General features: G+C 42.7%; 1 protein-coding gene across 4 annotated transcripts in view; it reads left to right on the top strand.

Moving 5' to 3' along the window:
- SIDT1 (SID1 transmembrane family member 1) overlaps positions 1–10,958 on the top strand; it is an 85,232-nt gene extending 74,274 nt beyond the window's left edge. For 2 of the 4 annotated variants that reach the window (XM_039477473.2, XM_039477474.2), the window contains 5 exons: positions 1,902–1,948; positions 5,970–6,075; positions 6,164–6,274; positions 8,650–8,763; positions 10,393–10,958. In XM_039477473.2, the coding sequence (XP_039333407.1) occupies positions 1,902–1,948; positions 5,970–6,075; positions 6,164–6,274; positions 8,650–8,763; positions 10,393–10,455 (441 nt within the window). In that variant the 3' untranslated portion in view covers positions 10,456–10,958. Of the gene's footprint in view, positions 1–1,901; positions 1,949–5,969; positions 6,076–6,163; positions 6,275–8,649; positions 8,900–10,392 lie in introns of those variants that run through there. The other 2 variants (XM_074404366.1, XM_074404365.1) reach the window with 1 other exon arrangement.
- The last annotated feature ends 1,248 nt before the right edge of the window (positions 10,959–12,206 follow it).

The following is a 12,206-nucleotide window of genomic DNA, read 5'->3' as shown; positions in this document are numbered from 1 at the left end:
GATGCTGGGCTTGATACCTGAATGATGGGATGATCTGTGCAGCAAACCACCATGGCACACATTTACCCATGAAACAAACCTGCACATCCTGCCCATATACCCCTGAACGTAAAATAAAATTTGAAAATAAAAAAAATAATGAAATTTAAACAAAATAAAATAAAAATAAATGAACAGTGATCATAGCTATGGGAGGATCAAGCAGAGTACCCCTATAAATAACCATCCAAAGAGGTACCCTGGTGGAAGTGAAAGGGCACACCACTAATAATCCCCCCAGGCAGCCGGGGTAAGCTGGAAGTTTGGGTAATTATGAATAAGCTGCTATAACATTCATGTGTAGGTTTCTGTGTGGACATAAATTTTCAACTCCTTTTGGTAAAGACCAAAGGGAGCTATTGCTGGATTGTATGGCAGTCATATGTTTAGTTTTGTAAGAAACTGCAACACTGTCTTCCAAAGTGGCTGTGCCATTTGGCATTCCCACCAACAACGAATGAGTGTTACTGTTGCTCCACATCCTCGCCAGCATTTGATGTTGTCACTGTTTGGGGATTTTAGCCATTCTAATAGGTGAACTAATGTTTTTCTATGAAGTTATTTCCTCCAAATTGGATGGATCACCTAAAACATAAAGAATTCCTAGTTTCAAATAGATGAAAGGTTATGCAAATTAAACTATAATCAACTCTCTCCTAAAAGTTTTAAGTAGTATGCAAAGAACAGGGACAGACTGTGAATAAATTTCTGTCCGAGTAATTGTTATTGGTTGATTGATTGATTGAGATAGAGTCTTGCTTTGTCACCCAGGCTGGAGTACAGTGGCACAATCTTGGCTCACTGCAATCTCCACCTCTCAGGTTCAAATGCTCCTCAGGCTTCAGCCTCTCGAGAAGCTGGGCTTACAGGTGTGTGCCACCACATGTGGATAATTTTTTGTATTTTTAGCAGAGAGGGGATTTCATCATGTTGGTCAAGCTGATCTTGAACTCTTGATCTCAGGTGATCCACCTGCCTCAGCCTCCCAAAATGTTGGGATTACAGGCATGAGCCACTGTGTCTCGCCTATTGTCCTTTAAAATGGAATTTTCTCCCTATTTTCTCCCTTACAAGAGTGTATACTGTAGATACACGAGTTTGAGAGTTTCAGGACCCCCTTGGAACCAGAGTAATGGGTACAAAACTAACTCTCTACAGCTGAGGCCTGAAAGTTGCAATAGAGGCTACCAAATAGTACTCTCCAGAAAAATAGTCCTCGATTACACAGTACCAGTGGCAGAGTTCTCTTTTTTTTTTGAGACGGAGTTTCGCTCGTTACCCAGGCTGGAATGCAATGGCGCGATCTCGGCTCACCGCAACCTCCGCCTCCTGGGTTCAGGCAATTCTCCTGCCTCAGCCTCCCGAGTAGCTGGGATTACAGGCACGCACCACCATGCCCAGCTAATTTTTTGTATTTTTAGTAGAGACGGGGATTCACCATGTTGACCAGGATGGTCTTGATCTCTTGACCTTGTGATCCGCCCGCCTCAGCCTCCCAAAGTGCTGGGATTACAGGCTTGAGCCACCATGAAGTAATCAGTGCATACCTCCAGCCTCCCCACTAAGAAGTGGTCCCATGGGTCAGCTCCACTAAATATTGGGGAGAAATAGTCAGAGTCCTACTTTGCTGACCACTTTTTTTTTCATAGGGATGAGGTCAGGTCTATTTGCAGTTGGAAGCCTTGCCATTTAGTCCTTGTATACGATTAATGTCAGATCATAGGTAAGGCTCTCTTAGATCCGTACGAAAATTTTTTCACCAATGCAATTGTTTTCCTATAGTTGATACTTCCACTACAGTAGCTTAAAAGAAAAATAGGGTGTGCAGCCTCTAATTTGATGTTTTCTTTCCTCTTTTCTAGGATAGAATGGTGTTGCTGGTTGTGGGGAATCTGGTTAACTGGTCCTTGTAAGTGGTCTTATGAAAACATGTTTTTACCTTTATTAATGTTGGTAACCCTGTGGTTTAGCTTTCCTTGACTGTCTTTTTTACAGAGAAATCCGAAATTAAGGAGAAGGTAGGACTGCTTGTTCTAGAGCAGGCGTCCCCAAACTTTTTACACAGGGGGCCAGTTCACTGTCCCTCAGACCGTTGGAGGGCTGCCACATACTGTGCTCCTCCACTGACCACCAATGAAAGAGGTGCTCCTTCCTGAAGTGCGGTGGGGGACCGGATAAATGGCCTCAGGGGGCCGCATGTGGCCCGCGGGCCGTAGTTTGGGGACGCCTATTCTAGAGACTCAAAACAGGTATTTTATCTCCTGCAAAGAAGGCAGTAGAACATTCTCGTGCATCAGTTGTAGCCTCTCTTAAAACACTGATGTATTGAGTTCATTTGCACAACAAAATAAACATCAAAACTTGTTAAATCTATGTGGATACGATGGATAGATAGATAGATGGATAGATGGACAGATGGATAGATGGATAGATGGATAGATGGATGGATGGATGGATAGACTAGATGGATAGACAGATGATAGATAGCTAGATGGATAGATAAATAGATGGATAGATAGACAGATGAATGGATGGATGGATAGATAGATGGATGGATAGATAGATAATTATGCCAATGATTGCAAACATGCAACATAGCTTTACACTATTTTGCAAAACTTTTCCATAAAGACTACCCAGTAGGCCTTCTTTTCTGTAGAAATTTTTCTTACTCGTGTGTGTGTGTGTGTGTGTGTGTGTGTGTGTGTGTAGTACCTCATTTCTTTCTTTCCCTCTAGATATCTTTCTTTCTACCTACACCATCATTCTTTCTCTTTCCCCATGGCCTTTGTTCCTCACATGGCTCAAAACAGAACAGTACAACAGATGTATATTTTTGCTAGCCAAAATTACTTTGTGCAACCTATTCTCAACTTAAACAGTTGAATGAGTGAAATATTTTTTTTGATCACTCAAAAAATAAGTAAGTTTAACTACTTTTATTTGTGGGTCCTAGCTGATGAGCTCCTCGGGGTCAGTGGCCTTTGATTTAAAAAAAAAAAAAAAGATTCTCTAATCCCAGTGAACATTAAGGAATGAAGAGGCATGCCTTCAGAAGAAGCCAGAATCAAGTCATGAGAATCTGAGTCTTATTTCAGGGGCATGTGCTTCTGGAAGAAGTTTTTCATGTTGTCACCCCAGGGATTGCCTCAGGATAAGATGCATACTCTTTAAGGATTCCTCCTTTACTGGGGGCAGGTCAAGATGAGAGGATCCTTGGGCAGTGGTCTCTTCTTGACCACGCTTCTAGTAGACTGCACAGTCCTGGTGGCCCTGAAAGAGAGGGCACTGGGAGGAGAAAAGGGACCAACTTCTTGATAATGAACAGCCTTTGACTATAACCCCAGGGACACAGAATCACCTATCTTGGCCCTGTCTCTCACATAAGCAAAACCAAACACATGATTTGCGCACAAGACAAGGCAAATGACCTCTTTTCATAGATAGCTCTGTGGGACAACAGGGGCTCTAGAGATGAAGGCGGTGCAATGGCAGACATACACCGTGATTATCTGATCATGAACTACCGCCTTCTCAGTTGCTCCATAAAGACGTGGAATGATTTCCTATGAATGTTATTTTAAAAAGAATTACTTTCATATGGTCCTGAAGAAGAAAAATGGCGTGTGTGCATACATATGCATGTATTTATATATAGGCATAGAGATGTGTGTACATACATATAAATATATATATAGAGAGAGAGAGAGAAATGATAAAGCAAATGTAACAAAATGCTAATAACTGGAGAATCTGAATGAAGGATATACAAGAATTGCTTCATATACTAAAGATTTCAAAATCTGGGAGGAGAAAATTTTCTCTATTATACAGAAAAAAGTCATTTGAGGCGAGGTGCAGTGGCTCACACTTATAATCCAAACACTGTGGGAGGCTGAAGCAGGAGGATTGCTTGAGCCCAGGAGTTTGAGGTCAGTCTGGGCAACATGGTGAGACCCTCTCTCAAAAAAAAAACAAAGTCAGTTGGAATTCAAAATGAACAAAACAGTCCATTAATAGTAGCTTTACACTTTAAATACTTAGGAATAAATTTTGAGAGATGTACACAATCTTTCTTTACGAAATGTTATTACTGCTGGGCACGGTAGCTCACGCCTGTAATCTAGCACTTTGGGAGGCCCAGGCAGGTGTGGATCACAAGATCAGGAGATGGAGACCATCGTGGCTAACATAGTGAAACCCCATCTCTCTTAAAAATACAAAAAAAATTGGCCATTCCTGGTGGTGGGCGCCTGTAGTCCCAGCTACTCGGAGGCTGAGGCAAGAGAATCGCTTGAACCTGGGAGGCAGAGATTGCAGTGAGCTGAGATGGCGCCACTGCACTCCAGGCTGGGCAACAGAGGGAGACTCCGTCGAGAGAGAGAGGGAGAGAGAGATGTAATTAATACCTTATCAGGAGCCATAAAGAAAATTTAGAGAGACCTCAGGTCCTGGGTGGAAAGATTATTGTAAAGATATTCTTTCTCAAGGTAATACATAAATTTAGAGTTAGAATGGTATTTAAGTTAATAAGCTTTTATTCTAAAATTTATTTACCTAGTTAGGCAAAAATTCCAAAGATCTTTGAAAAAGAGATGAACAGAAGGAAGGAGGGGCAGAGGTGACTAGCCCAGCATTATTCCATAGAACTTTCTGGAGTGATGTAAATGTTACACACATAAGGTCCAATACAGTAACTGTTAGCACATGGATACTGCAAACTTGAAATGTGGCCAATATGACTGAGGAAGTAGATTTTCAATTTTATTTAATTTTAATTAATTTTAATTAAAATAACCATTTGCGGCTACCAAATGGAACAGTGCAGGCTAGCCTAATCAGATAATTTAGAATATTATAAAACAATAATAAAAGGGCAAGGCACTGATTTAAAATTAGAAATTAAAAATATAAGTCAGTAAATCCAATTGGAGGACGGAAACCCAACTAGATAGAGAGATGGAGATTTAAAAATACATATATATATGGATGTGTATTCATTAAAAACCATTTCAAAACAAGGAGATAAGGAAGAATTATGTAATAAAGGAGGTTATAACTGAATAGAAATTTGGAACAAAATTAAAGCTAACTCCAACCAAAAGTAACTGTAGCATTAATTTGAAAACTATGGACAGCGAGCAAAAATTTGGCAATGTGTGTCAAGCCAATTACGGAGATAATTTTGCTTCTATACTAAGGAACTAATCTTAAATGAAAAAAAGATAAGCTCAATGTCTGAAAGTATTCATTTATTCATTGTAGTGTTTCTTATAATAGTGAAAAACTGAAGAATGTGGAGAAACACATCAACAAAAGAGGAAAGATGAGTGTTTACATTAATTCAATTATGGAAACTTTACATGGTTGTTAGAAATGGATGCTTGGAAGAAAGTGTAATAAATTGGAAGTTATTTATATAGGCAAGACACTATGGCTCATGGCTGTAATCTCAAGGCTTTAGGAGGCTGAGGCAACAGGATGGCTTGAGGCCATGAATCCAACACCAGGCTGGGCAACATAGCAAGACCCTGCCTTTACAAAAAAAATGTCAAAAGTTAGCTGGAAGTGGTGGCATGTATCTGTAGTCCTGGCTACCAGAGAGGCTGAAGTGAAAGGATCACTTGAGTCCAGGAGGTGGAGACTGCAGTGAGCCCTGATCATACCACTGCACCCCAGCCGGAGTGAGAGAGTGAGACCCCAACTCTTTGAAAAAAAAACAAAAAACAAAAAACTTACATGTTATTTTTTTAAAAATCTGTTGCATCACGAGGTAAGAGTTTAAAAAAATGAAGTTAACTAAAAATAAAAGTTTTTGTTTTAAAAAAGAAGAACCTGCCCCTTCCCCTTCAAGGGGCTGGGGCATTGGAAAAGCCAATAGTGTTACAAACCCGCTTTCACGGCTGCCCACATTTCTCCCACACCCACAGCGCCCTCTTCGGATTGATATACCGCCCCAGGGACTTTGCTTCCTACATGCTGGGCATCTTCATCTGTAACCTGTTGCTGTACCTGGCCTTTTACATCATCATGAAGGTAAGAGCGGGCACCAGGAGCGGTTGCCTCGGCCCCCGGGCTGGCGCAGGCGGGGTCTTGCGAGGCCGCATCTGGTCTCTCCCGACAGCTCCGCAGCTCCGAGAAGGTCCTCCCAGTGCCGCTGGTCTGCATCGTGGCCACCGCTGTGATGTGGGCTGCCGCCCTGTACTTTTTCTTCCAGAATCTCAGCAGCTGGGAGGTAAGAGGCTAGTTTGCTTCTCCAAGAACTCCTCTCTCCAATTTGCCATTTTGGCCTTTCTACCTCTCTCTCTCAACGTGTTTTCACAGTGTCTAAAATGAAAGTTTTCTCTACAAGGGATGGTTTTTAATAGCCACACATAAATGCACAATAACCACATGTGGTTATCATTCTCAGGATGGCACTTCATAAATCTGTAAGCACTGCAGACGCTGCTGACTTGATCTCCATTGCATATTGTAGGATGGTGGTCCCAGCGGATGCTTAACATGGTCGAAAGCCTTGAGTAGTGTTCATCTTCGCAACTTTCTCATCATCTCCATCCATCAACAAATACCCAAGCGAGAGTGTCATTATGTCCAGTCCATAGACGGCAGAGCCCAGGCCTAGGAAATTAGTGGTGTATCTGAGGCACAGAACAGAAGAAGTCTTAGCATTCCACCACAACCGTCACCACAATAGATTTTGGAACACTTCTGTCACTCTGGAAAGAAACCTGATAGCATTAGCATTCACTCCTCACTTCTCCTTGACTCCTTAGCCCTAAGCAACTGCTAAATCTACCTTTTGTCTCTGCGTATTTGCTTATTCCAGACATTTCATATAAATGGAATCACATCATATGTGGCCTTCGTGTCTGGCTTCTTTCCCTTATGTGTGCTAGGTTCAAGCACGTTGTAACATACTGTAACTAGTACTTGCTGTTACTTGTAACTAGTACTTCCTGTCTAGTCATTGCTGAATAATAATCCACTATACTGATATGCCACATTTTACCCACCTGCTTATCAGTTGATGGACATTTGAATTGTTTCTATTTTTGTGTCTTTATGAATGAATGAATGATGCTGCTGTGAATATTTGTGTACAAGTCTTTTTTTCTTGAGGTAAAATATACATATAAAATTTACCATTGTTATCATTGTAAAGTGTGCAGTTCAGTGATCATAAATACATGTATAGTCTTGTGCTCGCTTCGGCAGCACATATAATAAATACATGTATATTCTTTCGTTTTTCCCCTCATTTCCCTCTCCCCACTACCCTTCCCAGACTCTGGTAACTACCGAGCTGTTCTTTGTCTTCATGAGATCCACTTTTCTAGCTCCCTCATATAAGTGAGAACATGCACTTCACATAATGGCCCCATGTTCCATATGTGTTGCTGCAAATGACAGGATTGTATTCTTTTTTATTGTGCGTGTATGTATGTATATGTACATTTTCTGTGTAGATCTATGGACCATATTGTCTTTGTCCATACTTCCGTTGATGGCTATTTAGATTGACTCCATATTTTGTCTATTGTGAATAATGCTATATAATAAACATGGGAGTGCAGATATCTCTTTAATTTCTTTTCTTCTGGATATATATCAAGTAGTAGAATTGCTGGATCATATGGTAGTTCTATTTTTTCTTTTCTTTTCTTTCCTTTTTTTTTTTTCTTGAGGCAGAGTCTCACTCCATCACCTAGGCTGGAGTGCAATGGCATGATCCTGGCTCACTGCAACACCTCCCAAGTTCAAGTGATTCTCCTGCCTCAGCCTCCTGAGTAGTTGGGATTACAGGCGCCCGCCACCATGCCCAGCTCATCTTTTTTGCATTTTTAGTAGGGACAGGGTTTCACCATGTTGGCCAGGCTGGTCTCAAACTCCTGACCTTAGGTGATCCACTCACCTTGGCCTCCCAAAATGCTGGGATTACAGGCCGAGCCACCGTACCCGGCCATAGCTCAATTTTTAGTTTTTTGAGGAACTTCCACACTGTTCCCCACAGTGGCTGTACCAATCTACATTCCCACCACAGTGGGTGAGGTTCTGTTCCCTCCACATCCTCGCCAGCATCCGTTACTGCCTTTTTGATACAAGCCTTTTTAATAGGGGTGAGGTGATATCTTATTGTACTTTTGACTTGCATTTGTCAGATGATCAATGAAACTTTCATATGCCTGTTTGTCATTTGTATGACTCCTTTTGAGAAATGTCTATTCATATCTTTTGCCCATTTTTAAATTAGATTTTTTCCCTTAGAGTTGTTTGAGCTCCTTATCTATCCTGGTTATTAATTTCTTGTCAGATGGATAGTTTGTAAATATTTTCTCCCATTCTGTGGGTTGTGTCTTCACTTTATTGGTCCATTTCCTTTGCTGTGCAGAAGCTTCGTAGCTTGATGTAATTTCGTTTCTCTATTTTTGTTTTGGTTGCCTGTGCTTTTGAGGTCTTTGTGTACAGGTTTTTGTGTGGATGTGTATTTCCTTGGAAGCTAACTTTTTGAACCAGACAACTAGTAGCATTTTTGTAGCTTTCGGACGCTCAACTCTGAACAGTTGAACTGTGGGAATCTTGCCCATGCCCTGCCTCACTTTCCTCCAGGGAACCCCGGCCGAATCCCGGGAGAAGAATCGCGAGTGTATTCTGCTGGATTTCTTCGACGACCATGACATCTGGCACTTCCTCTCTGCTACTGCTCTGTTTTTCTCATTCTTGGTGAGTTTGTATCTATCTTTTTGTGACTATCTTCTCTGTTTACATCTTGTACTCTCATTTTCTTCTGCTGCTCTTCCTTATATCCTTTTTTTATATTCCTCTCTAATTTTTCTTTCCAATTCCTCTTTGTAATTAAATGTACAGACCATCTTCTTTCTTTCTAAAATTTTGTATCCTTTGGTTAGATCTTTAGTTTTTCTTTACTCTTTGGTATCTTGAGACACAGAGGGACAAAAGTTGCACAGCACAGTTGCACAGCACATTTGTCCTGAATTGGTTATTAGACTCATGTGCCCAGAATTTCCCAGAATTGCTAAATAGCACAGCACATTTGTCCTGAATTGGTTATTAGACCCACGTGCCCAGAATTTCCGCAGGAATGACTTCTAGCAATTCTGATAACATGGGGTTATTCCTTCTTATGCCATACTCACATTCCTCCTCCTCCCCCTCCTCCTCCCCCGTCCTCCTCCCCCTCCTCCTCCTCCTCCTCCCCCTCCCCCTCCCCCCTCCTCCCCCCCCCTCCTCCCCCCTCCTTCCCCCTCCTTCTCCCTCCTCCCCCCTCCTCCTCCTCCTCCTCCTCCTCCTCCTCCTCTTCTGCTTCCTCCGCCTCCTCCTCCTCCTTCTCCTCCTCCTCCTCTCTCCCTGAATATTTCACAAATATGTTACAGATTCCTTGGATAGCAGCTGTGCCTCTGCTGCCTTCTGACCAGTCTGTCCCAAATCTCTCCTGTAGTTTGTCTATTTTTTTGCCCCAACCCTTTTTCAGAAGCCATGCGTATTTATATCAACCCTGGATTATAGTTTCATCCTTTAATCCTAACTTTGACTTTTCCCAATTAGAAGTCCATGGTGCCCGTAGGCAGGTTCAATTGACAACTAACCCTACTAGACTCCACCGCTCCACGCTAAGCAGGCTCAGGCCTGCTGTGTAACTTCAAGAGTGGAGCAGGGCTACCCCCTAGTGGCCACTTTGGGAAGCTTAACCAATCCGTATAAACATTCCTTACGGCTTTTACTTGTGATCATCACTTTCTTGAGAGAGACAGAGACAACAAAAGCGGAACTAAAGGTTCCACGCAGGGACAGTGGTAGTCGAGGGAACTAGAAATAGAGGAGGGTGCATTTCTATATAGCAATACTCTATCCAACAGGACTTCATGCCCTTTAAGTCTTGACCTAAATGTTCCCTTCTAAGTAATGACTTCCCAGGCCACCCTATCAAAATTTTTTACCTCCCCACACCTGAAGCTTCCTATATTTCTTCCCTTATTTAACTTTTATCCTTAGCACTTATTACTATCTAACATGCTACATTTTACTTATGTATTTGTTTCATCTCTAAAGCCCTCTTTAGAATGTAAGCTGCATGCAGAATAGGGATTTTTCTCTTTCATTCCAAACTATATCTCCATAGCAACTGGAATAGCTTCACAAATATTTGAATTAATTGACAAATGAATTGTATAATTATGGTAAGTGCCGATTAAGAGCAAGGCATTGCAGAGAGCTGCAGAGGGCATGAGGGAACTCACAGTTTCCAGTCTGTGGATGTCTCTGAGAGAAAACAGGGACTAAGTGTGACAGTGGCTGTCCATTCCTTTCATTCCTCCATCCCTCTCATTTCAGGTTTTGTTAACTTTGGATGATGACCTTGATGTGGTTCGGAGAGACCAGATCCCTGTCTTCTGAACCTCCAATATTTAGAGGAGGGGAGGGAGCGATCAATCTTGGTGCTGTTTCACCAAAATTACAGTGACTTCAGCAAAGTAACCACTGCCAGATGCTCCACTCACCCTCTGTAGAGCCAACTCTGCGTTCACACAGGAAGGAGAGGGGCTGCAGGAGATTTACACCTGCAAGAAGAGAGGCAGAAGGGGAGCCATGTTGAGGACAAATGCAAACATGAGGAGCTGAGAAACACTTGCTCCTTCCATCTGCAGCTCTAAGTGCGACAGGGACAGATGCTGTATCCAAGTCAACTCGCCATCTTGGGGTCCCTCCCACCCTCATGGAGACTTGCCAGCAATGGCAGAATGCTGCTGCACTCTTCCCTCCACTTGTCGCCCTGCCCGGAAAGGCCAGCAGCTTGGATCTCCTGCCCAGAGACTGCCTTGGCCCCCTTCACACCTCTGCAACACCTGTTGCTCCAGCAGGAGTATGTGGTTCTTTAGAATATGGTGGGGAGGTGACCCCAGGCCCTACTGGGATAGATGTTCTAGTGGCACCAGCTAGCCACCTCCCAGAAGAAACTCCCAGGTTTGCAATGCCATCAGAAGGGCTCAGGAGCGGGGTTTGTCACACATTGCTCTTAACAAGTAACTGTCACTGCGACCAAGGCCTGGGTGCTTATATATTCCTTCATGTCTTCATCTCACTGACCTGTGTGGATCTCATCACTCTGGCTCTGCCTTCTTGGAAAGGCCTTGTCACTCCACAGATGTCTGGCCAGCTTCAAGGCAGAAGGAGAAACAGGAAAAGCCCTTTTAACAGCAACAGGAACAAGAGAAATGACTAACCATACTAAGAGACTGGTAACAGCAGCAGCAGGCAGACAGGCCTCATGGTAAGGACTTGGGCTGCCAGAGCAAATTCAGCGGAGTGAGCAGTACTAACTCGGCCCTCCCATTCACACAGCTCAGTTCTGTGCCCACATCGCCTTTAGGGAAGAAATCAGTGTTCTAACCAGGAACACTACTGCAGGAGTCCTCCACAGCGAGTCGGTCATCTGTCATTGTATGTAGATCAGGGTTCTGGACTTCCTGAAGTTCTCAGAAGCAGCTCTCAGGATGAACATACTGTCCCCTTCCCCTCTTCTTGCAAAGAGTACCGCTCATTTAGTATTGTCTCTCGGTTGCACCTGACTCTCATTCTCTCCCCAGTAAGGTGTTGGAAAACTCAGTATCCAGGTTCCACTCGCACTGTCTGGCAGCTCTGTGTCTGAGAAGTCTTGTATTGACCAGGCCCCCTTGTTGCCTGTAGTATGATGTAATCAGAAAATAGATGTATAAATGTGCACATGGGTGTATATTTGCCTGTGAAATTAAAGTCACCTCTTGCCTCTGCTTTCCTGATCACTCGTTAGAAAAAATGGATCTGGCATTTTTTTTAAGTATTATTCTTTCTCTGAACTGTTTGCACTGTGTTCAAAAACCCATTTTAGAAGTTTGAACAGCAAGCTTTTCCTGATTTTAAAAACATGAAGATGCTTTCAACAAAATATTTTGTGATTTTTTTTAAAGTCCCTAAATGTGTACTTAGTCTTCTGTTATTCTTTATTCTTTTTTTTTTTTTTTTTGAGACAGAGTTTCGCTTTTGTTACCCAGGCTGGAGTGCGATGGCGCGATCTCGGCTCACCGCAACCTCTCCCTCCTGGGTTCAGGCAATTCTCCTGCCTCAGTCTCCTGAGTAGCTGGGATTACAGGCACAAGCCACCATGCCCA

Source organism: Saimiri boliviensis, chromosome 8 (genome assembly GCF_048565385.1).
Source record: "Saimiri boliviensis isolate mSaiBol1 chromosome 8, mSaiBol1.pri, whole genome shotgun sequence".
Classification (NCBI taxonomy): Eukaryota; Metazoa; Chordata; class Mammalia; order Primates; family Cebidae; genus Saimiri; species Saimiri boliviensis.
This window is presented reverse-complemented; position numbering and strand designations above follow the sequence as displayed.